Raw genomic sequence first — 26,600 nt, 5'->3', positions numbered from 1 at the left:
GGGTATGTAAGGTGTTACCAACCCTTGGATATAAGTTGGAGCGCTACCCTGCATGGCCTTGAACATATAACAAAGTGCCTTGAATTTAACACGTTCGGGAACGCTCAGCCAATGGAGGTCACACAACGCGGCAGCAGCTGAAGTGCGTCTAGGGACGTTCTTTAACAGGCGCGCAGCCGCATTTTGTACAACCTGAAGCACATGTATGGTGGCTTTATCTGCGCCCAGGTAGAGAATGTTGCCATAGTCCAGGCGTGATGTTACAAGTGCCTGGACTACGGTTCTGCGAGAGGAGAGGGGGAGCATCCACAAAATCTTGTGAAGCCACCGCAGCGTTGAGAAGCAGATGGCTGCAACCTTAGTAGCCTGTTGCTTCATAGTTAGCCTGTCGTCAATGATGACGCCCAGGTTACGAACTGCAGTGGATGGCGTAGGCGCATTGCCCAGTTCAATGGGCCAATGATGGGGGCCCCAAAGATGTTTGTTCCGACCCAGAATGACCACCTCGGTCTTCTCCCCATTCAGCTTGAGACAATTTCTCCGCATCCAGTCGGCCACAAGAATGAGGCCAGACTTGAGTGCGGAGGTGTTGTTCTCGTCTCTCCCTGATAGGGAGAAGACAATCTGGGTGTCATCTGCATAGGAGAACAGGGTTAGCCCAGCCTGTTCAACTATGGACGCCAAGGGTTTAACATAAATATTAAATAATAAAGGGCTAAGGATTGAACCTTGGGGAACGCCTCGGGTAGATGGACAAATGGTGGAAGTTGCTTTCGGGGAAAACACTTGAAAGGTTCGGTCGCTAAGAAACGACACTACCCAGGCCAGAGCCTGGCCTGCCACACCTAGGGATTTCAGAGAGTCAATAAGGATGGAATGTGACACGGTGTCGAAGGCTGCGCTCAAATCCAACAGGATGAGCGCCATGGTGTTACCCTGATCGACACCGTGCCTAAGACTCTCTGTTACCCCCAGGAGGGCTGTCTCAGTTGAGTGTCGTGGCCGAAAGCCCGACTGCGAAGGATGGAGAAAGGCAGTGTTTTCGACCAGTTTGGAAAGCTGGGAATTAATATGTCTCTCCAATATCTTCGAGAAGATAGGCAACAATGATATAGGGCGGAAATCAGCAGAGTTGGAGGAATCTGCACCCAATTTTTTCAATAAAGGTACAACCATGGCGTGTTTCCAAGGTTGGGGGACATGGGCCTCGCTCAAAGAAGCGTTTAGTAGTCTAATGATAATGGGGTGTGTGAGGGGATCTAATTGTTTTAGTATTTTGGCTGGAAGAGCATCCCGTGGGGAGCCCGATCGCACACTATTTAAACAAGAGACAAAGGAGATGGCATCTAAAGGCTGCCAGGTAGTAATTACTGCATCAATGGCGGTATCTACCGGTTCTCGGACCATATTAGGGGCAATAGAGGTAGTCTCTGGGAGTGAGGTGAAATGGTCATAGATGAGATCAACTTTCTTTGTAAAATAATCTGCCAAGGATTGACACTGAGCGGCATCCAGTGCCGGAGGGGGTGGAGTGGAGTTGGCACCGGTCAGTTTTTTAACAACGGAGAAAAGCACCTTAGGGCAATTTCGTGCATCAGTCACAGTTTTTTTAGCATAATCTGCTTTAGCAGTTTTGCAGCTATTGTGGTACTTTTTCAAGGCTTCTTTATAGATGATTTTACGTGAAGGGGAATAACCTTGTCTCCATTTACGCTCCAATGTCTTAAATTGTGAGCGGAGGCATTTAAGTTGTTCAGAGTACCACGGAGCCGGGGGATGATGTAAGGAAGCGGACTTCGATGTCATCGGTAGCGCCGAATTAACAGCGTTAGTTAGCCAAAATTCAGTGGCGCAATTGAGTGCAGCGACTGGTAGTTCAGTGCACGGAAGTGTTTTGATCAGCAGGTTATTGAGTTCTAACATGTCGATCTTACCCCAATTCCGAGCTAGTCTAGCAGTTCCCACCTCAGGTGTTTTTGCTGTTTCAGCCATATCTAAGGAGAAAGGGACGGCTAAATGGTCAGACCAGGCAATTTGTAGGGCTTCTCGAGAACAGTCTAAGGGAAGATTAGACAGAATCGGGTCTAATAGATGGCCGGCACAATGTGTGGGGCCTGTGTTTAAAAGATGAAGATTAAAAGCTTCCAGGATGGAGAAAAACTGATTTCTATAAGGACACTCGTGGTCTTCCAAATGTATATTACACATCCAGCACACATTATGTCCCACAAAGCATTGGCTTTGAACATGATGTTCTACGGGATGTGATACAGCTCCTGACCACCAAAGAATGTGTGAGGTAAAATATCAGTAATGAAGACAAAATGAGTCTGAACCCATTGAAGAGGAACACCAACATTGAAATTAAGCCAGTGTACAATTGTGAGGCTATTGTTGTACAGATTGTGAACGATTATAAGGCAGAAATACTAACACAATTAGGGTTTCAGGGCAATTACCTCGAACTGGAGAAGTGACAAAACGGATATCACAATTGACTTAAATAGGTCTCGTAGGTTACTTGAGTGAACCAGAGTTTGACTTCCTCAATAAAAAACATCCATGTATCCCCACCATTTATACCCTCCCAAAAATACACAAAAGGCTAAATAAACTCACTGCCCTCCCCCCTCGTGTCTGGATGTTGTTCAGTTCTTGAACCACGGTGTAAATACAAAGATTTATTCCTGAAACCACAGGTGAGCATCTCTAGATCCTAACTTCGAGATACAACGGATGTGATCAAGTCGATGAAGAACCATCCATTTATGCCAGCTAACCAACTTCTTGTTACCATGGACATCAACTCAATGTACACTAATATTCTGCAGGAAACTGCATTGGAAGTGGTCAGGGAAGTACTAAACCATAGAGATCAGCCCATATGGTTTCAAACTGAATGTATGTGGAACTACTAAAGGTAACTATGACTAAGAATTTCTTTGTATTTCAAGGAGACCATAATTATCAAACTAGGAGAGCCAGTTTTGCCCCATTCCTGTCAAATATTTACATGGACCATTATTAATGCACACACATATCTATGCAGGCAGTATTCTTTTTCTAGAAAACATCACTTTATCGAAGAGGTACATTGGTGATGTTCTGATGATCTGGACTTGCGAAGAGACAAAACTGGAGGAATTTTTTAGGTGACCGAATAGCAGGTCAACAGACACACAATTCACTTTATTATACAACAGGTGTGATATAATTTTTTGGGGCATCACTATTAAAGTAGAAGGTGAGAAACTGTACATTACATAATTTTGCAAACCCACAGAATGTACACACGTTTTAAATATTTTAATCATCATCATAGGAGTTTGGATGATAATCTCCTTTATGGACAGTTCATAAGACTTAGAAGGAACTGTTCTCGAAAGGTTGATCACTTTATTGAATCTTACATCTTGATCCAAAGAATATAAGAGAGAGGTTACCCGTAGGGACTTCTGAAACTTTCCCATAAGAGAGCCTGTTTCAGTCCACGATAAACTCTGCAAGAGCCCAAGAATAGAACAGACACCACAAATGAAAGAATGATATGTGTTATCACTTTCTGTACTGTAGTAATGACATCAAGAAAATCATCAACCGACATTTGAACTTGGTTTCAGATGAGTTAGACATCAATAGCAAACCACTGGTTGCCTACAAGAAATGCAACAGTGTCAGGGACCACATTGTGAGTGCCTTATTGGAAACGCCTGATTCTTCAAATCTGCTATCACAATGGAATTTGCCTCCACTTCTGTGACATTTCAGATGTGGTAAATGCAAAGCATGTGATCTGACTATGAATATGAAGGATTTTTTCCACAATGCTAAGAAATAAACCCTTAGGAATCACACCAACTGCAACAGCACTGATGTAATTTATGTTGTAAAATGCGCATGATATCTGGTATCTGTTGTCCAGACTCGCCAGATGGTTAAAGTTAGGATTCCACCGCACTGCAGGAGGATACACTGTCAACACTTTACTAAAATTGGTCATCCTGTTTAGAGTCTAAAGAGATTGGCGGTTGAGAAGATCTTGAGGGACCCCAGAAAGGGGGTAAACTAACAGGTTCTGTAACTTAAGAGAATGTAAATGGATCCACCAGTTGGATACTGTTAACAGGGGACTCAAAGACATTGAGGAAATACCAAGTAGGTTGCTGTGTTTAATAGTGGTTGAAAATGATTGTACTCATGTTTTGAATCTCTGATGTTTATAATACGTGATAGCGATCTTTTTTGCCCAAAAGTCAGTGTTTGTTACTCTATGATATCATTCAGTAATGCATTTTCATATGTTCAGTATATTAGAATTCCGCATTAACATATATGGCTGGTAGCGCGTACTATGTTCTTGAGCCACTGTTGACAAAAAAAGTTGGTGGAAATTATCAAATAGGTTGTACCCATGTTTGAAATCGCTGATGATTGTAATGCATGACAGTGATCAATGTTGTACAACACTCAGACCCAAAGTGTTTGTTACTCCAAGACGCTATTGTGCAACGTACTTTCATCAATGTAATGGAATATTCTGTCCACCTGTAATTGAGAAACAAAGTAACTTAGTTCCGATGTTTAGCATAGGACAAAAAGAATTTCTTTGATGTGAACCACCCATAGTGAAAAGACAAAGCAGTTCAGTTGAGTACATGACAAAGTACACCTTAATGTATATGCCTATTAGCCTGGACCGTGTCCTTTTCTTCACCACCCTATATACCAGATGTGCTATGTTTTGTCATGGGTGTGTGCACTGACCTAGGTGACCCAGTACGCAATGATTGGCCATTATTTGACAAGCACTGTGTCTAGTGGAGGACAACGTTATCACATATAATATATATACCAGGTATTACATGGGCCACAAGCCGTTCTCCTCAGGCTATTGTATATTATTTAAATTCACTGCATGGTTAGACTACATTGTATTTGTTTTCAGTAACATGCTGTTTGCATGATTTTTCATCTTGCTACATTGTTTTCAGTCGAGCAAGTATGAGTGTCCTTGCTAAATTTAGAACACTCACTTTTAAGCCGCAATCTTGAAAGGAGGTTTTTTACCCAGCAGGAAGTGCATACGCATGCATCAGCCACTTCTCTATTATCTATCTGACCGAGATGCCCCACGGCACACGCAGATCCCCAATGGGCAGGAGCAGTTCTAGCGAGAAGGAGGTATGTTGCAGTGAGACCTCCATTACCTCATCACGTTTTTTGGATGGATTTACTACTTTCCTATTAATTCTTACTTATTCTAATTTTATTAAGTAATTTCAATTTGGGATTTAGAAGAATTTAAATTAATCCATGTGCATCTGGCTTTATGATTGGGTGAGTTCTGTAGCGACTTCTCTTCTTAGTACTCATACTTTCTGGTTGTTACACTCTTGCCAAACTAGTTTTATTGTTTGATTTATAGAAGTCATGATTGCATGAGACACTTATACATGGCGAGCATATCCAGCCATCATTTTTGGCACTCAGTGAAATCTATCACCTGGTACATTTAAGGGATATGTTTTTGTTTCCAAAATAAGGCCTACCAAGCCTCTCTTCGACTCTAGGTGAGTCACACCTACAGTTTAGGTTTTTCCATAACCATGTGTCAATTGTTAACGCATGAAGGTATGCAATTGCCCTTAACTTGATGGTTTGCACCCAGTCAGAGAAACGGACAAACTCAACTTATTACCTTTTCCACATGATTGGCAAGCAACATCTAGTTTTTCAAAGCAAGTTTGCGCTGTTATTTTACTGTTTGGACATTAGGCCACTCTTAGTTAATGCTTGGAAATGTTTTCTGTATACTAACACAAATGAATGCTCAACAAATTGATTTTTTCTAAATGTTATAAATATGAAAAATGTTTTACAACGTAAAGTCAATTATTTTAAATAAGGTCTATTTAAGGACAATTGAGCATTTTGGTGAGAGGAGTCAAATGCATAGTGGGAATTGTAGGTTTAGTACATGAGGTTATCTTCAGATAACCGTGGGTCAATCATGTGGTGTCATTTGCAGCATGATTGACGGTGGAACTCGAATAGGAGTGAGTGGATATAAACGCGCGTGGTTTTGGTGAAGGTAACGTTTTTTTGAAAATGGAAGTCTGAAGCGATTGTTGGCAGGTACGTATGTTTGATGGTGATAGCAGCAGCGTGTAATGGGGTGTTTTCAGTGTGTGGGTGTTACGTGAGGAGCAGGTGGGAATGTGGTGTTAGAGCGAGGGAGTTAGAGAGTGTTTACAATGTTGAATTAGTGAGTTGTGAGGGGGACGACTGCAGCGCGAATGAGAGGACGTGTGTGCACGATATGGAGAGCAGGTTGGAATTTGATGTTTGGATGCACAGTGGGAGTAGGGGGGCGAGTTAGAGAGACGAGGCATGGGGAGTTGCACATGGATTGGGTACTGGAGAGGAGGGGGCGGGGATTTCTCTGATTTTATTGATCTTTGTTGTCTTTATTTATTATCACGGATATGTGGTGAGCTATGGTGAGTCACCGGTGGCACGTTTTGTGGGGCTGAAAAAAGCACAGAATATCGTAAAAGAGTTATAACTAAAGAATGTATTTCGTATAGAGTCATAGTGACATTTGGGTTTAAGTCAATTTAATAAAGTTAGCACATAATATAAATTACGCGAAACGAGGCATATGTAATGATAGTGTTCATTTGTTCATTTACAGTTACCCCTGAAGAAGGGCTTGAGATGCCCGAAATGCATTGGGTTTTAATAAACACAACACTGCTTTGAAGTAATCATGCGTTTCCATCGTGTTCTTGAACGAGGTCTGGAATGGGCACATCTTGAACATTTGAAGCTTGTGAAACAACATGGTTCCATACATGTAGATTTAAAATGAAGAAGGATGAAAATTTGGATTAACATTGGTTGAATATGAAACATAACAGGTTTATATTAAGTACTGGTGTAATCACATTGTTTAGCTGTGCGATTGGGTTGGTGTAACAGCGTCGCACCACACTACCCGAGCATATATTAATTAGGCCATTAACAAGAGACTACACATTGGGACATAATGGGCAGGCCTACAAAAAGAATCTGAAACGTCTTGTTTTATATACATATAGTCACTATTTATGATGCTCTGCACAAGCACTTTCTCACCCAGCAAATATGCGGCACCTTATTGTCTGGCTACATGATTAATTTCCATTTAATAACGTTAGATATAGAGCATTTATTCAATAATGTATTTGTTTTAGCCTACACGTTTTTGGATATATTTCCACATTTAAATGTACTTAATGAGCATTTGTGCAATTACAGATTTTGGTTTTTTTGGTACGATTCTTTATCTGACAGGGCCAGGGGCGTAACAAACACCGCCGCAGGCCCCGTGGTGCGGGCCCTCTTCAGTACATGACGGGGGGTCCCCCTCAGCTAATTTGTGAAGAGCTGTGTGTCTCTTGCTCCAAGCAGCTGCAGTGTGCAGCCTGCTCTGAGCTCCTCACGCTGACCCAGGACTGAAGAGAAACAAAGTAACAAGTTACATTGTTTCTCTTCAGTCAGAGCTAGGCCCGGAAAAAGGATAGGGGTGGGGCCCCAGAGAGAGCATTCTCATCATGGCACTGCTCAGGACCCTGACATGGGTGGGGGTGGGGGCCCCAGAGAGAGCATTCCCCTCAGGGCACTGCTCAGGACCCTGACAAGGGTGGGGGTGGGGCCCCAGAGAGAGCATTCTCCTCAGGGCACTGCTTAGGACCCTGACAAGGGCGGGGTGGGGCCCTCAGAGAGAGCATTCTCCTCAGGGCTCTGCTCAGGACCCTGACAAGAGTGGGAGTGGGGCCCTCAGAATGAGCATTCTCCACAGGGCACTGCTCAGGACCCTGACAAGGGTGGGTGTTAAGTTATGTTACTGATTTTTATATAGCGCTCAGCTGCCCCAGCTAAGGGGCATCCCGGCGCATGCTAAAACAACAAGGAGGGCGATTGCCACTATACAACACGGCGGGCCCTAACATAAAAAGCTCTAAGATCTAATCTAGGGGAAAAGGTAAGTCTTAATGGATTTCCTGAATGTCAGCAGAACGTTTAATCCACGTAGCCGGGACGACAAGGCATTCCATAATTTAGCAGCAATGTAACGGAAGGAACGTCCGCCCATCCTAGAGCATTTCACATGAGGGACAGCTACCAGGTTCTGGCCTTCCGACCGCAAAACTCGTGGGGGAACATAAGGAGTAAGTAACAAACAGATCAGGGTGCTGCTTGTTCCCTGCTTGTGAAAGGAGAGTTGGAGATACTGGTGCTACTGGCGGGGGACTCCTGGTTGCTGCGGACCTTCCTCATTGAAATGGCCAACTTCTCGCGGGCCCCGCTGCGTGGGAGCCGCTCGCTTTGTGAAGGCGTGAGGAATCGTCGTGTTGCAAAAGGGAAAGACTGCCTCCAGATAGACCCGCGGGACTGCAAGGACCAGCGTGCAGTGCGGCGCTGATCGGCTGCAGCTGGTCCTCTTCCCACCCCCACCTCCCGTTTGTATAAACTTTGCCTTGGATCTTGCTTACCTGGTGCTGCTTGTTCCCTGCTTGTGAAAGGAGAGTTGGAGATAATGGTGCTATTGGCGGGGGACTCCTGGTTGCTGCGGACCTTCCTCATTGAAATTGCCAACTTCTCGCAGCCCCCGCTACGCGGGAGCCGCTCGCTTTGTGAAAGCGTGAGGAATCGTCGTGTTGCAAAAGGGAGACTGACCCCCAGATAGACCCGCGGGACTGTGAGGACCAGCGTGTAGTGCGGCGCTAATCGGCCGCAGCTGGTCCTCTTCCCGCCCCACCTCCCGTTTGTATAAACTTTGCCTCGGATTTTGCTTTCCTAGTGCTGCTTGTTCCCTGCTTGTGAAAGGAGAGTTGGAGATACTGGTGCTATTGGCGGGGGACTCCTGGTTGCTGCGGACCTTCCTCATTGAAATTGCCAACTTCTCGCGGCCCCCGCTGCGCGGGAGCCGCTCGCTTTGTGAAAGCGTGAGGAATCGTCGTGTTGCAAAAGGGAAAGACTGACCCCCAGATAGATCCGCGGGACTGCGAGGACCAGCGTGCAGTGCGGCGCTGATTGGCCGCAGCTGGTCCTCTTCCCGCCCCCAACCTCCTCCTATTTTATCATCGCCTTGAACGCGCACGCGGGACGCGTGCGGGCAGGCGCTGGGCTAAGCCCGGGCAAAGGGCGGGCCGTCTGTAGCCGTCCGGGGTCGGACGTGGCTGGGCTGGGCTACCCCTCTGAGATTCTGGTTTGTCCATCATACTGTCACTACCTTGGTTTACTAGTCGTTTTGCAAAGTACTAGGGGCTAATTTGTATTGTGCATACTATTAGGCTATACGTCAACTGATCCACCGGAGTCTTGTTCCTTTAACATGGCTGCTCAGTCGGATAAAGAGGGCAAGACTGCACTTAAATCGACTAGTGGAATTCTAATGGGAACCTTAGAAAATTATATTACTCGTGTTACAGCCGCTCTGGATCAAGAAATAGTCGACGCTGAAAGAAGATTGTCGACCGGAATGTTTTCCAAACGGTCCTCTTTGGGTCCAATCCAGCATTGTATCACTTCTGAGAACCGTATAAGCCAACGTTTAAGTGACTTGGGATTGCCACAAATCAGCATAGAGCTAGATTCGCTTAGTAATATCTCTTTGGGGAATAGCTCACAGAGTTCACAGATAGGTAGTGATATTCAGGTGTTAACTGTCCCCTGTGTAACCCCACCCCCGATTATTCCTGTTTGCCATATAGTTGATTCTCCATCTTTATGTAATTTACCTACAGGCAAAAGAAAGCGTGGGAGAGGTGGACAGAAAGGCAAAAGAGCAAAAATCCCAAAGGTAGTGTATAAAGGAGCCAAACCTCTAGGTACTTCGAACCTTACTCAGCCTGTTACATCGGCACAATTTCACCCAATGTTTAAGCCAATTGCTGCTGTACAAGGAGATGGGGCTCTGTTGGGGCAGTTAGAACACATAATTAGATCTTTGATACTCCCCCTTATAGAGCGATTGAAAATAATCACTGCTAGTTTAGGCAAGCTGGAACAAGTTACAACCAACAACTCCAAGATGTTACACTCTTTATCTGCTAATAAGAAGGTGGGAGCTGACTCTACACAAGTAGGTGGACGGGAAGTTAACAACGATCCCCAATTAACATCTCCAGGCAAATCACCATCCCAAACATCAAAAGGGCCTGCGATAAATAGTGATAATAGAGTAACTGTCTCGAGGGGTAGAGATCTGGGCATTGAGGTAAGCCAGTGCCCCACAGGGGGTCTGCAGTTACAGCAGAAGTTGGCATTCAGCCATCTAAACCAGCCATGGGCCCCATTTATTCCAATAAGCCGGTCGAAGGTATAGGCAACTGATCTACCCTAGACTTACCCCGCCAAAGTACCCCTGTAGTGGTGGTTTTGGCCAAAGTCCCTCCTCTCCGTCAAGGGGAAAGAGAGGACTATTTCCAATTAAAGTACAAGGTCACATACTGGTTCTCACAAAATATCGAAGGCGGGCATATGGTAGGTCGTAACATAATTATGGCCCACCGAGTTGGATGGTTGGGAAGCTCTAGGAAAAACATGGCCCGCCGAGTTGGATGGTTGGGAAGCTCTAGGAAAAACAGAGAGGGCGATTGTATAGTCTTAAATTTTAATAGCCCGATAACAGTAGCTAGGATCCTTAGGGAGTCAGTGCAAAGTATAAATGGTCAAGGCATTGAAATACTGCCATTGGGGTTCTTTTATAGACCAGGTATTCATGGGAAATTTAGCCACTGGAATCCCATAAATAAGATGCCCATAAATAATTTTCACTTTCCAATGGGAACAGGAGGGTGGAATACAATACCTACAAAAACAAATAAAGCTTGGCACAGAGGAGACCCAGGATATATCACAGATGTTGAGGTAACAAACAGATTTAATGTCCTCTCGGGCCTCAACGACTGTGACTGACTCTGTAGTAATCGAGCTAGTTGTCGTTTGCAGGAAGACTCTAACCCTCCTCATGTTTACCCCCCATGTCGGATTGATATGATAAATGGAAATACAGATCCTGTTGCAGTTATCAGCAATGCTACTGTCCTTTCTACTCCCCCATTAGACATCCCCCCAGTACTATCTTATGGCGAGAGAGATGGTGTAGGAAAGCTAGTTTCATGGAACATAGCTGGCATCCGCCTTTAACAGGAATCACAGGATTGGCGAGACTTTGTTAACACCTTCGATGTGTGCATTTTTCAGGAGACGTGGCTATGTGAACCCTCTTTTGCCCTAGGGTATTTGAATTACTCGGTTCCAGCAACCAAAGGTCCTAAGGGCCGTCCTATGGGTGGCCTGACTATTTGGTTTCGGCAAAGCATGTCGCTGACTGTCAAGGTGGTCGAAACTGGAAGTAAAGATATCCAATATATTAAAATGGATCTGGGCCCCCTAGGTCTGATTGACATTTACAATGTTTATGCCAGGGGCAACAAGGGTGGGAGGTCAGAAGTTTTAGCGGCTTTGGCCTTCCTCCTTGTAACCCATTCGCCGGACAACAACATTATTATAGCCGGTGACTTGAACCGCACTTTTGAACCTTTGGCTATTTGTGACGACTTTGCCGGGGAGGAAGAGGATAAGCAATGGGGGGTCCCCAAATTAGAACTGAATCCTGTCACTCGATGGTCGGAAGACATTGTCTGTTTAAATGCTATTTGCCTCGAAAGGGGCTTAAGGGCATTAAACGGGGGACCAAGAGCGACAAGGTGGGGGCATGTACCTTTGATAATGGGCGATATAGGAGTAGAATAGATTATGTTTTGTGTAGCTTGAAACTTTGGAGATTAGTCTGCGACATGGAAGTTAAATGGAGGATCGAAAGCGATCACAAACCGTTGTGTGTTGAGCACAAATGGTGGACACCTGACGATGAGACCCAGACTACAGGAAGGGGCGGTGTCCCCTTGGTTGTTCCTACAAATGATATGCGTAGGTTAAAATGGCCAAATGTTTTGTCCAATCAAAGGTCTATGGATATCATTAAGGCTGAGGCGGTTAAAGCAATAACGGCCATGGAGCAGGCTAATCCAACTATATCATGCCCAAATACAGTAACAGAAATCCATGATAATCTTTTTTCCAGTATCAGGAACCATTTTGTGAAACCAAAAAAGAGGACTAGTATGGTAATTATTAAACCAGCAAAGTGGTACAATACCCAGTGTAGGAGTGCCCGCTTGGCTTTAGGCTCCGCAATTAAGAGGAGAGAACCGATGGCTATTCGCATTGCAAGAAAGGCCTATAAGGTTAGTATACTCACAGCCAAGAAAATGTGGGATGAATTCCATTGGAATGAGCTAAAGGACGCGAGTGGGAAAAAGGACTGCAGGCTGTTCTAGAACATTGTAAAATGGGGCAGGGGTGGCGTTCCTGACAATAATGTATCCGAGGAGGACTGGGTTAAATACTTTAAGCCCCAGTATGCGGAAACGCAACCTGGTAGAGAGATGGTTGGGTTTAGGCCGGTTTATTTTAAAGACAACTCCTTTAGCAATAAAGAGGTAATGATGGCCCTTAGCTCAGTGACTGGTGGTAGAGCCCCAGGCTCAGATGGGGTCCCGGCGGATCTCTTTATTAATGATAAAGAGTTGTGGGGTAAATATATTTTTCTTCTTGTTAATGCAGTGGCGCAGGGTGCCTTTGTACCGACATCCTGGCAAGGTGCAATTATAATACCTGTATTCAAGAAGGGAGCTCGATCCAATCCCGGGAACTACAGACCTATAAGCTTAATTGACACCATCCAAAAGGTGGTGGGGAGGATGGTTGTCAATAAGCTTTTGATCTGGATTGAGGAGAACAACGCCCTGTCTCCATTTCAAGCTGGGTTTCGGAAGTCCACCAGCACGATGGACCAGGTATTCTGATTTACCTTACTGCAGTGGCGAACTGTGCTGCTGGGCGAGGGCAGCCTGTACGCGGCCTTTGTCGATTTGCGGGCTGCCTTCGACCTGGTACCAAGGACTAAGCTGTGGTCGGTACTGAGGAACCTGGGTCTACCAGAAGAATTATAGACAATGATAATGCGGCTGCATGAAGCGAACTTTGCCAAGATTCAGTGGGGGGGGGGGGGGCAAGGAGTTGTCACCATAGACTTCCCGGTGGAGCAGGGAGTCCGGCAAGGATGTTCAATGGCCCCCACACTTTTCTCCCTTTTCATTAATGGAGTAGTGGCTCGCATGTTATCTGCTAATGTGGACGCTCCCTCTTTGGCGGGAATTAAGATACCGATTTTAATGTTTGTAGATGATACCCTGATTTTATCTAAGACTCCGAGCGGTTTACAGCGAGCATTACTTATCTTTGATAACTTCTGTGGGGAGCATGGCTTAGAAGTCAATGTAACTAAAACTAAGCTAATGGCTTTTAATCCCCATCGAGGTTTTAGATCTAAACCGAGTATGAATGATCGCCCTCTAGAGATAGTCAAAGCTTTTATGTATCTGGGTATTCATGTAACAGACGATTTTAGATGGTCCCAGCACATAGACATTGCAGTTCTAAGGCATAGACAATTGGCTGGTGCTCTTGGTACGGAGCATAGAAAATCCAGGACCAAACCGATTAAGCCAGTACTGCAGGTCTATGAGGCCAAGGCCCTTGGCTCTGCACTATATGGAGCCGAGCTGTGCGGCTTTGAGAAGCTTGAGTCATTACAAACATCAGAAAACTAGTTTCTCAGGGCAATCACTGGTCTCCCTAAAAGTACTCCTTTACTCCCACTAAGGTACGATCTGGGCAGGAAGGCTGTAGTAGATATAGCTAGGCTTCGTCCGATTTTATATTGGAGGAGGCTCTGGACCACCCCCGAGCTTTACCATTATGCCGAGGGATTTCTAGCCATAATCAAAGCGGATGTGTTTCACAAAATAGGCTGGTTAAAGGTCCTTTAAACCATGCTGGGCGATCTTGGTCTCCAACTGCTCTGGGATGATCCTATAGGTTCCCCATTCCCAAGCAAAAAAGCTTTAAAGGAAATTTATTGGGAACATGTGGCGACCCGGAATTGGAGATTCACTAAGGCTGGCTCTTTGGCTGGAGGTTACTTAGAGGCTAAACTGTATCCCAGCTTAGAACTTTATTGGGATGCTATTACCTCGCCTAGGGATAGGAAGCTCTTCTTTCAAATTAGAGCTGGTGCTCTCCCCCTTAAGTCTTTAACAGGCAGGTGGGGGGGGGTATCTAATAGCTAATAGCAATTGTCCAGCCTGTGGAGCACATAAGGAAATTATTGGTCACTTCTTATTTGCTTGTAGAAACTATGTAGAACCCAGGCGCATTTGGTTAACACCCGTGTGCAAAAACTTAGGTACCACTAGTAGTGATGTAGCTTTAAGAATTATTTGCACTAGCACTTTTCTTCCCCTAGTTATAGCTACAGCTAAATATCTTGGATGGGCATGGACAGAGGGTTTTAGGCAGCTGACTGTTTTTATAGTACTCAGGGATCATCTGTATTTCATTTTACCCGCATATTCTATTTGCAACTTTTAACAATGAATTAATGTCTTTCAAATGTAGTGGTGCTTTTTTATTGATGTTTTTTATATTTGTGATTGTATGTGCTTTTATGAGAAAAACTCGAATAAAGCATCTTTGATTTGATTTGATTTGATTTGACGAACAGATCACATGGGTGGAGTCTCAAGTTTTAGGATTTTGAACGATAAACAGAGAGCCTTAAATTGGATCCGATTCGCCACCGGCAGTCAGTGGAGTTTACTCAGGGTACTCGCCACCGGATGAAAGCGGGGGAGACCTACCAAGATTCTTGCTGCCGCATTTTGCACCCGCTGCATTCTTCTAATCTCTGCCTGGTTTGCTCCTAACAACAAAGAGCTAGCATAGTCTAAGCGGGAGAGAATAGTGGATTGCACTATTAGCTGGCGGGTGGGAGAAGAACCTCTGTTTTTGGGTCGAGGATGTTCCCCAGGGTATTGGGCCACCATTTTTCTCCCCAAGCAGACACATTTTTCCCACTAGTAGAACCTCTGTCTTGCTGGCATTAAGCTGCAGATAGTTAAGCGTCATCCAGTTAGCCATGGCCGTGAGGCCACTCTTAAACCTAGTTGCACTAAGAACGGCGTCCTCTGTGAGGGCCACCACTAGCTGCGTGTCTTCAGTATATGAGACCATTGAAAGCTCCCATAGCTTAGCGACCGCAGCCAGTGACTGTACGTAAAGATTGAATAATGTAGGGCTGAGTGCCGAGCCCTGAGGAACTCCCTGTTCGATAATTTGTTCCTTGGAAAGGAACGGGGGAGTGGAAACCCGAAAGGATCTTCCAGTTAGGAAGGCTCTGAACCACTCCAGAGCACATCCTCCAACCCCAGCTTCTTCCAGACGATGCAGCAGGATCGCATGCGAGACCGTGTCAAAGGCGGCACTCAGATCCAACAGGATCAGTGCCGCCGTTTGACCCGAGTCTAAAATGGTCCGCAGGTGTTCCGTCATGTTTAGGAGTGCCGTCTCGGTGCTGTGACCGGCTCGGAAGCCATGTTGTGAGGCATCCAGAATATTATTAGATTGAAGAAAGCTGGTGAGAATACTATTAACATGGGCTTCTGCCACCTTGGCCGGCCAAGGGAGCAAGGAGATCGGCCTAAAATTCTCAGGTTTGGTGGGGTCTAACATAGGTTTTTAATAATGGGTGATACCCAAGCCTGTTTCCATCTAGCTGGTATCACAGCTGATTTAAAGGAAGAGTTAATAATCTGTCGGAGAGGTTCAAGCACAAGCGCGGATGCTTCCCTGAATTGGGCAGGTTTTAGAGGGTTGGCAGGAGAGCCAGACTTGGTTTTTCCACATAGTTTAATAAACACCTCCTGGGAGATTTCAGGAATCATCATAAGTTTGGTGGTTGGCTCGGAACTAAGAGGGATTGACTCAGGGCTCAGAAGGGTAGGCAGAGGAATCGATGAAAAGGATCTATATATTGTGCGTACTTTCTCTACGAAGAAGGAAGCCAATTCTTCGTAGTGCGTTTTAGAGGCCGTAGCCTGTATCGACGCCTTTTTTGTACTGAGGTCCTTCAAGATTTTAAAAATAGATTTTGAGGGATTCGAGCTAAGCCTGATCTCCTCGGCATAGTAAGCAGCTCTTGTCTTACAGACAGCTCTATGATAGTTTTTTTGAGCAGATGTATATTGTCTTTTTGTTTCCGGATCATATGTTTTCCTCCATTTCCTTTCTAATTTTTCCAGATTTCCTTAGGGTCATTAGGGAATCATTATACCATGGATTAGACTCTAGGGAACGACCTTTGGACCAACTGACCGGGATCAAGGCGTCCAAAGCCCGTGTTAGCCAGGCACAGAACATTTCATACCCTATCTCTGTATCATCGCCAAGGTCGAGAGAATCAGATCTGAGCAGGGCATGGAAATCATCTAGGCATAGTTTCCGCCAGGGGCGCTTGTATACTGGGTGACCGGTCGACACGACTGATGTTTCTTTTAGGGGTAGCGACATACCAACCAACATATGGTCGGACCAAGGAACCGGAATAGGGGCATTTACTACCACCATTTCCATGTTAGAGAAGATGGGATCTAACAAATGGCCTCCTCTGTGGGTGGGGCTTGAGACTAGTTGGTGCAGTTGAAATGCTGCTAAGTCTGCAAGAAGTACTGGGGTGAATGTATGACATTGTTCTACATTCTGTCCATCAACTGTGTTTTTTGCAATTTTCACCCTGAGTGGGCTGGGTATGCTCAGACGTGAGTCCCAGGCTCTCCACACCACTGGAGTCAAGCTATCCTGGCTGATGAAGGCTGATAGCCAGAAACCGGTCCTTGGATGCTTGATTCCGGTCTGGGAAAGACATGGCTTGGTAGTTCGGACTGGACTGTTCCCATGAGGCACAGGGTCAGAGCTGATTTGCATATAGCCAGTGTCTAACCCAGGGTGGTGTGGAGTGCAAAAAAACGATGGATTTAGGCCCAGATCCTTGTACTGGGGTGAATGTATGACATTGTTCTACATTCTGTCCATCAACTGTGTTTTTTGCAATTTTCACCCCGAGTGGGCTGGGTATGCTCAGACATGAGTCCCAGGCTCTCCACACCACTGGAGTCAAGCTATCCAGGCTGATGAAGGCTGATAGCCAGAAACCGGTCCTTTGATGCTTGATTCCGGTCTGGGAAAGACATGGCTTGGTAGTTCGGACTGGACTGTTCCCATGAGGCACAGGGTCAGAGCTGATTTGCATATAGCCAGTGTCTAACCCAGGGTGGTGTGGAGTGCAAATAAACGATGGATTTAGGCCCAGATCCTTGTACTGGGGTGAATGTATGACATTGTTCTACATTCTGTCCATCAACTGTGTTTTTTGCAAGTCTGCAAGAAGGTCATTAATCTTTTTGTGGGAGGTAAGATCGAAATGGAAATTCAAGTCACCAAAAATACTAAAATTTGCAGTACCTACTGCCGATGAACCCACTTCTTCCAGGAAAGCAGTTGTGAAACCACCATCTTGCCCGGGGGGCCTGTACACTAAATGTCCAGAAAGAGTCATATGCGGATTTATCTGAATGCGGAAGCGAGCAGATTTGCATCCTATAACGTTAATTTTGGTGAAGAGGCAGGGGTGGCGAGAGTTGACAACCACAGCTATCCCCCCGCCCCTCGTTGGCCTGTTTATAGTATGCACGGAGTAGCCAGATGGTATGGCCAAATTAAGGACTGTGGTCATGTTGTCCTGTATCCATGTCTCTGTGAGGAACAAAATATCCGGTTTGTTGTCCTCAATGAGATCATGTACTTCGGCATAGTGTTAGCTAAAGATCTTACATTCAGCTGGAAGATAGTCAGCCGTTGTTGATGACAAATGACTTTCGGGGGCATAGGTGACATTGGTTTCAGTAAAGAGGATCGACCACATCCACACTGAAAGGGGCCTTCCAGAGGATGTAGTGGGGTCTGATCACATCGGGTACCAAATGTATTAAGATCCAGGAGGATGTCCCTGGCATAGGCATGTCCTGCCAGTACGCCGTGGCCAGCATTTCTGGCGAGAGGCGACGTACTGGCGCGGACGGGCGCAGACAGGCTTGCGTTTGGCGCGCCCGCTGCGTGCGTCCGCTGCGAGCTTGATGGGACATGCCTTTTATCACAGGGACCGTCTTACTTGTCTCGTGTGTAAACCGGAAGTCTAGTCACTTTCGGTGTATTCAGCGAGTCCGTCTTCCCTCCACAGCAATCCGACCTAAAGTCAGCGGTGGACCGGGGAAGCGGCAATCAGGTGAGCTTATAATTAAAAAATAAGTGAGGTTTTAAAAATAAGTACAATTTCAGCACTGACTATAGCCCTTCGCGCTAGCAGCGTGACAGCGTCTTCCTTGCATTTTAGATCAAGCAGGAGAACAGGAAATTGCCCCTTAAATACTTCAGCCCAGAAAAGCTAGACTGCTAACTTGTCTCGTGTGTAAACCGGAAGTCTAGTCACTTTCGGTGTGTTCAGCGAGTCCGTCTTCCCTGCACAGCAATCCTACCTAAAGTCTGCGGTGGACCGGGGAAGCGGCAATCAGGTGAGCTTATAATTAAAAAATAAGTGAGGTTTTAAAAATAAGTACAATTTCAGCACTAACTATAGCCCTTCGCGCTAGCAGCGTGACAGCGTCTTCCTTGCTTTTTAGATCAAGCAGGAGAGCAGGAAATTGCCCCTTAAATACTTCAGCCCAGAAAAGCTAGACTGCTAACTTGTCTCGTGTGTAAACCGGAAGTCTAGTCACTTTCGGTGTGTTCGGCGAGTCCGTCTTCCCTGCACAGCAATCCTACCTAAAGTCTGCGGTGGACCGGGGAAGCGGCAATCAGGTGAGCTTATAATTAAAAAATAAGTGAGGTTTTAAAAATAAGTACAATTTCAGCACTAACTATAGCCCTTCGCGCTAGCAGCGTGACAGTGTCTTCCTTGCTTTTTAGATCAAGCAGGAGAACAGGAAATTGCCCCTTAAATACTTCAGCCCAGAAAAGCTAGACTGCTAACTTGTCTTGTGTGTAAACCGGAAGTCTAGTCACATTCGGTGTATTCGGCGAGTCCGTCTTCCCTCCACAGCAATCCGACCTAAAGTCGTCGGTGGACCGGGGAAGCGGCAATCAGGTGAGCTTATAATTAAAAAATAAGTGAGGTTTTAAAAATAAGTACAATTTCAGCACTGACTATAGCCCTTCGCGCTAGCAGCGTGACAGAGTCTTCCTTGCTTTTTAGATCAAGCAGGAGAACAGGAAATTGCCCCTTAAATACTTCAGCCCAGAAAAGCTAGACTGCTAACTTGTCTTGTGTGTAAACTGGAAGTCTAGTCACTTTCGGTGTATTTGGCGAGTCCGTCTTCCCTCCACAGCAATCCGACCTAAAGTCGGCGGTGGACCGGGGAAGCGGCAATCAGGTGAGCTTATAATTAAAAAATAAGTGAGGTTTTAAAAATAAGTACAATTTCAGCACTGACTATAGCCCTTCGCGCTAGCAACGTGACAGCATCTTCCTTGCTTTTTAGATCAGTGTGGGGGCCCCAGAGAGAGCATTCGCCTCAGGGCACTGCTCAGGACCCTGACAAAGGTGGGGGTGGGTCCCCAGAGAGAACATTCTTCTCAGGGCACTGCTCAGAACCCTGACAAGGGTGGGGGTGGGGGCCCTCAGAGAGCATTCTCAACAGGGCACTGTTCAGGACCCTGACTATGGTGGGGCCCTCAGAGAGAGCATTCTCCACAGGGCACTGCTCAGGACCCTGACAAGGGTGGGGGCCCTCAGAGAGCATTCTCGACAGAGCACTGTTCAGGGCCCTGACTAGGGTGGGGCCCTCAGAGAGAGATTTCTTCTCAGGGCATTACTCAGGACCCTGACAAGGGTGGGGGTCCCAGAGAGAGCATTATCCTCAGGACACTGCTCAGGACCCTGACAAGGGTGGGGGTGGGGCCCCAGAGAGAACATTCTCCTCAGGGCACTGCTCAGGACCCTGAAAAGGGTGGGGTCCCTCAGAGAGAGCATTCTACACAGGACACTGCTCAGAACCCTGACAATGGTGGGGATGGGGGGCCCAGAGAGCATCCCCTACAGGGCACTGCTCAGGACCCTTACTAGGGAGGGAGAGGGGGCCCTCAGAGAGATCCTTCTCCTCAGGGCACTGCTCAGGTCCCTGACAAGGGTGGGGCCCTCAGAGAGAGCATTCTCCACAGGGCACTGCTCAGGACCCTGACCAGGGTGGGGGTGGGGCCCCCGAGAGAGAGCATTCTCCACAGGGCACTGCTCCTCTGAGACCGGACGAGGCAGCATAACCCTGACTGGGGCTGGAGTATGTTTGCAGCTCCAGGAACAGGATCTGCTGAGACCCATTGGAAGGTAAACAAGCATTTGCAATGCAATTGGTCTCGCATTTGTGACAGTTAGAGCTATTGATGTTGTAAAGTACAATGTATTTTACCTATGCGTTTTCTGTTTGGAGTTGAGTGAATGTGTGTGGTGTCAAGTGGACATGTGTGGTTTGGATTGGAATTGTTAGTTTTCGAATTGTGTTGTGTGGATTGGATCTGTGTAGTGAAATAATGTGGCAGGTGTGCAGTGTAATTATGTGGATAGTAATTATGTGGTTTTGAGTGTACTGGAATTATGTGGAGTGGGAGTGTGTGTCATGGAGTGGGATTGTGTGTTTTGGAGTGAGATTATCTGGAATGGTATTTTGTGTTGTGGAGTGGTATGTAGTGGAGTTTACTTATGGGGTGTTCTGTTAAATATTGTAGCATGATGTGGAATTTTGTGGCGTAGATTGGATGTATGTGGTGGTATGTGTAATTGTGTTGTTGGGTTGAATTATGTAGTTTTTTTTTTTAAATGTGTGGTGTGGAATGAAAATGTGTAGAGTTGAATTGTGTGACGTGGGAGTGTGCGCTTTTGAGTGGTATTATGAGGCATGGTGTAAAGTGTAGTTATGCAGATTGTTGCTATGTGGCAAAGACTGGATTATTGTGGAGTGTATTTATGCAATATGGAGTAGATCATAATAATGTGGTGCTGAGTGGTATTATGTATAGTGTAATTATGTTGAGTGATGAATTGTGTGGGGATGAATTGTGGAATTGTGTGACGTGTGGAATTATGTGGCATGGTGTGGTGTATAATTGTGTGGAGTGGAATTATGCAGCATGTTGAAGAGTTGTATTTTGTGGAGGATATTTATGTATTTTGGAGTTGAGTGTTAATATGCTGTGTGAAGTATAATTATACAGGCTGAAATGGAATTATGTGTAGTTGAATTGTGTTGTGTAGAGTGTAATTATGTGGTTTGGAGTGGTATTAAGTTATGTGAATGTTATAATGTGATGTGGAATTATGTGGTATGGAGTGGAAATATGTGTTTTTTTATTTTTAGGATTGTAATTATGTGGTATGGAATGTTGCAGGGTTACATTTTTTATAGTTGAATTGTGTGGAATTAAATTATGAGATGTTCAAATGTGCTGTGTGAGGTAGAATTAGGTGGCGTGAATTTGAACAAGATGTGCACACCAAGCAGCATATTATCAACTGCATGCGTTGAATATCGCAAAGCGCGCTTAGCACAAATTTGATTATCGCCGTCTATCGCTGGATTACATCGCCGTGTTAGCGGCGTATTAGCAACACTTAGCTCACAGGCGATGTACAAACCAGCGATAGACGGCGATAATCATCATTAGCGTGTGAAATCAAGTGATGATTTCACAGCGCTAATGAAAAGCCTGTTACTATGGGAGTGTGGACTTAACCTGTCAATCCACCTCCCATACTAAACATGCTTAAATCAGGTTTTGACCAGACGTTAGGATCCGGCGATAACCGTGGTTAGCAGGACTTTTAATATTGTTTTGCAAGACCGGGGCCGCCTTGTTACTACAGCGCTGTTGTGATAGCGCCATCTTTCATGTTGTATTTTTGAAGGAATGCCTACTTTGCATCTCATTGCTGTGTCGCTGGAATAGAACTATCCTGGCTGATGAGAGGTGATATCCCGAAACCGGTCCTAGGATGCTTGTTTCGGTCTAGGAAGGACTTAGCTTGGCACTTAGCAGTTCGGGCTGGACTGTTCCCATGAGGCACAGGGTCAAGACTGATTTGCATATGGCCCACTCTAAACTGGGGTGGCATGGTGAGCAAAATAATGATGGCTTTAACCCAGATCTCTTGACAGGGGGAGAATGTTTTGATTTGTTCTGCATTCTGTCCATCAATTGTGTGTCTTTTGCTTTTTCGCCCTAAGTGTGCCGGGTATGCCCAGACGTGGGTCCTGGGCTCACTGTGCCACTGGAATCAAGTTATCCTGGCTGATGAGGGGTGAAACCCCGAACCTGGTCCTAGGATGCTTGTTTCCGGTCCAGGGAGGACCTGGCTTGGCAGTTCGGGCTGGACTGTTCCCATGAGGCACAAGGTCAAGCCTGATTTGCATATGGCCAGGTCTAAACTGGGGTGGCATAGTGATCAAAAGAATGATGGATTTAACCCAGATCTCTTGAATGGGGGTGAATGTTTTGATTTGTTCAGCATTTCATCCATCAATTGATGTCTTTTGCTTTCTCGCGCAGAGGCTTTTATGTCATGGGGTATAAAGTTGATGATTGTCTATTTTTCTTTGTAAAAATTGTATTGCCTGTTTCTTTACCTTCCGGTGCATTTCGCAACAATTTGTTAAGCTAAATTGTATTGTGGCATTGTGTGTGCATGCAGGGAAGAACGAGTGTCTGGCAGAAATGCAAACAATCATCCTACGTCTCAGTATTTACGTCCATACTTCTAAGTAGTAATTCCAATCCTAGAATGAGTTACCTGTTTGCTTTACAATGACAGTTAGTAAAACAAGTAAGTGCTTTGTCAGCCTGTATAATTAGCAATGGTTTTAAAGGGACTTGTTTTCGTGCAAGGTATTGCCCAGTTCACGGAAGGGATAAAAAACATCTCCATATTATAATAATGTTGACAGGATGGTGCGATACCAGAATATTGATACGTTTGGATCTGGTGAAGACTGCAGGTAGCAAGTGCTTGATACGCTATTTGCATAAGAAAATACTAATCTTTTTTTTGTTATGCTCCATTATTTATTAGTTATTAAGGCATGGGGCAGAGAAGCGTTCACCGACAGCATTTGGTTAGTCTTAGGGAGATAAACAATGATGTTGTCTGTGGTAGATTCCGCCCAGAAGGCATAGGTACTTGTATCAGGAGTTGCGAATGAAAGGAAGTGGAAATGCGCTTTAGACATTGCCGGTATTGATGGCTACCTTACGGTTGCAGACTTCACTGGCCTGACAGTGGGTGGAGAAATGCTACACTGTCACTATAGATTTAATTACATGAATCGCACATTCTCGCTGGTGTTTGTCCTTGGGGTACCTGCTGACTGGTGCTACATATTGGAACAGGTATGGTTTAGTGGGGTACATAGCATAAATTAATGTTGGTGTGAGGAAACAAAAATCTGACCCTTTGTACATTTAATATTATTGTGTGCATCATGCAGGAAATGAAAAGTAGCAGGAACGGCTTTGATGCCGTAGACGCTTGCAGGAATAACTGTTTTGGGGTGGTCAGTTGAAGAGATTGTTTAACATGTTTTAACCCCTTCACCGCGGTGGTAATTCCGCCGCGGCGCTGGGGGGGGGGTGTTGCGCGGCGCCGTGATGCTTGTGACGGAACCACTCGTCACGAGCCACGGGCGCACTCTGCTTATGACGGAGTGGTTCTGTCTCGGCTCCGCCCACTCACTAATTCGCCCGCGCAGACGGGAAATAAGTGCTGCGTGGCAGAGCGGTCGCGGCATGACGGAACCACTCCGTCATGAGCACAGCCCGCCTGTGGCTCGTGACGGAGTGGTTCTGTCACAAGCATGGAAGGGGTTAAACTACCGCAGTGGCATTGGGGAGGGCAGCAGCTGAAAGGCTCTCTGTGCAGGTAGGCAGTGGTTAGATGGAGACTGGCCATCAGTCTTTCTGTCAGTGGTGGACAGGGGAGCAGTGGGCAGTGGTCACAGGTTTGCAGTGACATCCGAGGGGTGGTTTTAAAGGCAGGTAGAAAAGAATAACTGCGGGATTCGTAGAGATGAGAGTAGAGTGTAATGGGTGCGTTAGTAGCAGGCACGACGGCACTGGTCTGTGTTTGGAGGTGGTTAACTGAGCGGGCTTCGCTTGGAGGTGGGTCATCAAGTAGGAGAATGTGTTTGGTGGGCCGGCTGGAGGAAGTGTTATGTAACTTTGCTGGAGGGTGCAGCAGCAGTATTTACTGATGTATGTAAATCGCCCGATGAGAGGGCGGATGTGACCAATGGAGGAACCAGTGTCCTTTTTTTTATGGCTGGGGTGAGCCCCTGCAGTATGGCGGGTCACTAGCCTGAGGGCTCTTCACTGGCGCATAAAATAGGGGGGCCCCTCCATGTACTTTGCAGGGGGACCCCTCAAGCTTCGTTACGCCACTGGATAGGGCCATTCTTCTATGATCCATATGAGATCTGGGTTCTAGGTTTGTTTAATTTAAGAAAAGCGTGTCAAGAAAAGCCACACATTTTGGAGTGTTAGCTGTTGGCTTAGAAACCACCACTGAAGGATAGTAAAGTGGGTAGGAACAGAAATCTGCAGCAGCCCTCTAAGTGCATCTGAGGTGTGGCTGCTGAATTCAAATTAGTTGCCATCAACATATAGCTTAAAGGAATGTTACAATAACTCATACCAGTAATCATATATAATCAAGTTAGATTTAGACACAAATAGGTAGTTCCCGGTATTTTTGACACAGGAGAGGTTCCCATTTCGACTCAGAATGTTCATTGCTGACTAAGTGGAGGGCGTGTTCTAGGTAGTATGAATCACGAGGGCCTGAGACTATTGAAAAAGCTAGCTACTTTCTTTTTGTATTCTTGAGAGAAAATGCTCAAACTCTGAATAGAGTAAGCCCTAATAATAACGTGTTTTAGCTTGTGTTTTAAATGTCCTCTGAAAAAGCCAATTTTACCAGCGTGCACAGAAGACTGTGTTTGCGCCACCTGCAGGACTCTTTTACCTTCAGGACCTCAATCACAAAAAGACATTCAAGTGTGGTCTGAGTGGAGCAGAGGTCATTTGAAAAAAGTCTATGACAGGAACAAAAGCTCTGTCAAAAACATAAGTAATCTGTAAACGGCGTACATTTGTATTCAGCATGTTGAGTGGGCTTGTGTGGAACTGACACTGGATGAGATGCAAAAGACACGCAATTGATGGACAGAGTGCAGAACAAATCAAAACATTCACCCCAGTCAAGAGATCTGGGTTAAATCCATCATTCTTTTGCTCACCATGCCACCACAGTTTAGACCGATGATAGCACATGCCTTTTTAACTCCATATGTTTCATATAGCACTATCTTCATTTCCAGAATGACGTCCATTTTTTTTTTAAAGCAACTGCACATGACATAAATAAATGGTCATTCAAAACGAAATGCAAGATGCACTCAATTGTGAGAGAAGAACCTAGGAAATATTTTTTCAAAAGAAAACATCCAATACCATACTTGGAAAAAATAGTCAAACATAGTTTGCAAACAGATCTTAAGAAACAGATAAAGCATTTATTGCAAGAAAGGTTTAAGGGGAAAGAGTTAAGCACTTTGTCTAGTGAGCTATCAATGTAATGGAAAGAATTAAAGTCAAGGCAGGACAGAGCAGTGTCTGAGTCGAAGCACAGGATAGCTTGAGGTGAAAAAGTGTTCAGATATGTGAAGTTGTGCATAGAAAAAGGTGATGGAAAGGTGAGCATCACCAATGTACACGGTCCTCTTTACCTTTAGCAGGATTCTTCGTGTTATGTTTTGCCTTTGGTTTTTTCGTACTTCTCTCTGAATCATTGGAGTGAGTCGATTTTTTGTCGCTGCGCCTTGTGCTTTCCTTCCCAGCTGCGTTCGGCGGATGGGGTTCATTATTAATTAAGGATCCGCCTTTGCTGTCGGAAGCAGGTTTGCGCTTCATTGTCTTTGCCTCGTTGGCAGAATCCACTGAAGGATCATGGGTTTTTTTCAAGCTTGGCTCTTGTAACTTCTCTTTTGATGTGTCATCTTTCTCTGGTGAGTTATTTGCCCTGTTAGGTGGGGATCCTTTCGGCTCCTTGGCTTTCTTATGCAGTTGATCCTTGGATGGGGCAACATGCTCGCCACTGCCTTTGTTCTGTGCAGCACACTCCTCTGCCATAGTTTTCCCACTCACTTCTAAAGGTGTGTGTTTAGGTTTAGAACTGTTTTCATCTTTCTTTCCTCTATTGTCTACTACATCATGGTTTCTCTGCTCATGCAATCTTTTGTTTTCAGAGATCTGCGATCTGTGTGAGTGGTTGCTTTTCGTCTCCGCCTCGTCATCCTCTTCTATGTTATTAGAATGCTTTAGCCGTGATTTTTTTGGTTTCTCCTTCTCCGGATGCTCATTTGAGGGCTTTAAGGCAGGTTCTCTATCGTGAATATAGTCTTGATGCTTGACTGGGTCCACGTTCTCACTGGGAGCAGTCTGACTGTCTCCTGTGAAAGGTCTCCTATCTTTGCTGTTAGATGCTTTCAGGG

The 26,600-nt window shown here is 45.5% G+C and overlaps 1 protein-coding gene across 3 annotated transcripts in view; it reads right to left on the bottom strand.

The window, feature by feature from the left end:
* Positions 1 to 26,600, bottom strand: part of SYT14 (synaptotagmin 14) — a 761,278-nt gene that overhangs the window by 471,993 nt on the left and 262,685 nt on the right. Inside the window, exon 1 of one of the 3 annotated variants that reach the window (XM_078649720.1) lies at positions 25,836 to 26,594. The exons of the other annotated variants lie outside the window; for them this stretch is intronic. Coding sequence (XP_078505846.1) covers positions 25,836 to 26,238 — 403 coding nt within the window. The 5' untranslated portion in view covers positions 26,239 to 26,594. Of the gene's footprint in view, positions 1 to 25,835; positions 26,595 to 26,600 lie in introns of those variants that run through there. 3 annotated transcript variants of the gene reach the window in all.

This window comes from Lissotriton helveticus, chromosome 6 (genome assembly GCF_964261635.1).
Source record: "Lissotriton helveticus chromosome 6, aLisHel1.1, whole genome shotgun sequence".
Classification (NCBI taxonomy): Eukaryota; Metazoa; Chordata; class Amphibia; order Caudata; family Salamandridae; genus Lissotriton; species Lissotriton helveticus.
This window is presented reverse-complemented; position numbering and strand designations above follow the sequence as displayed.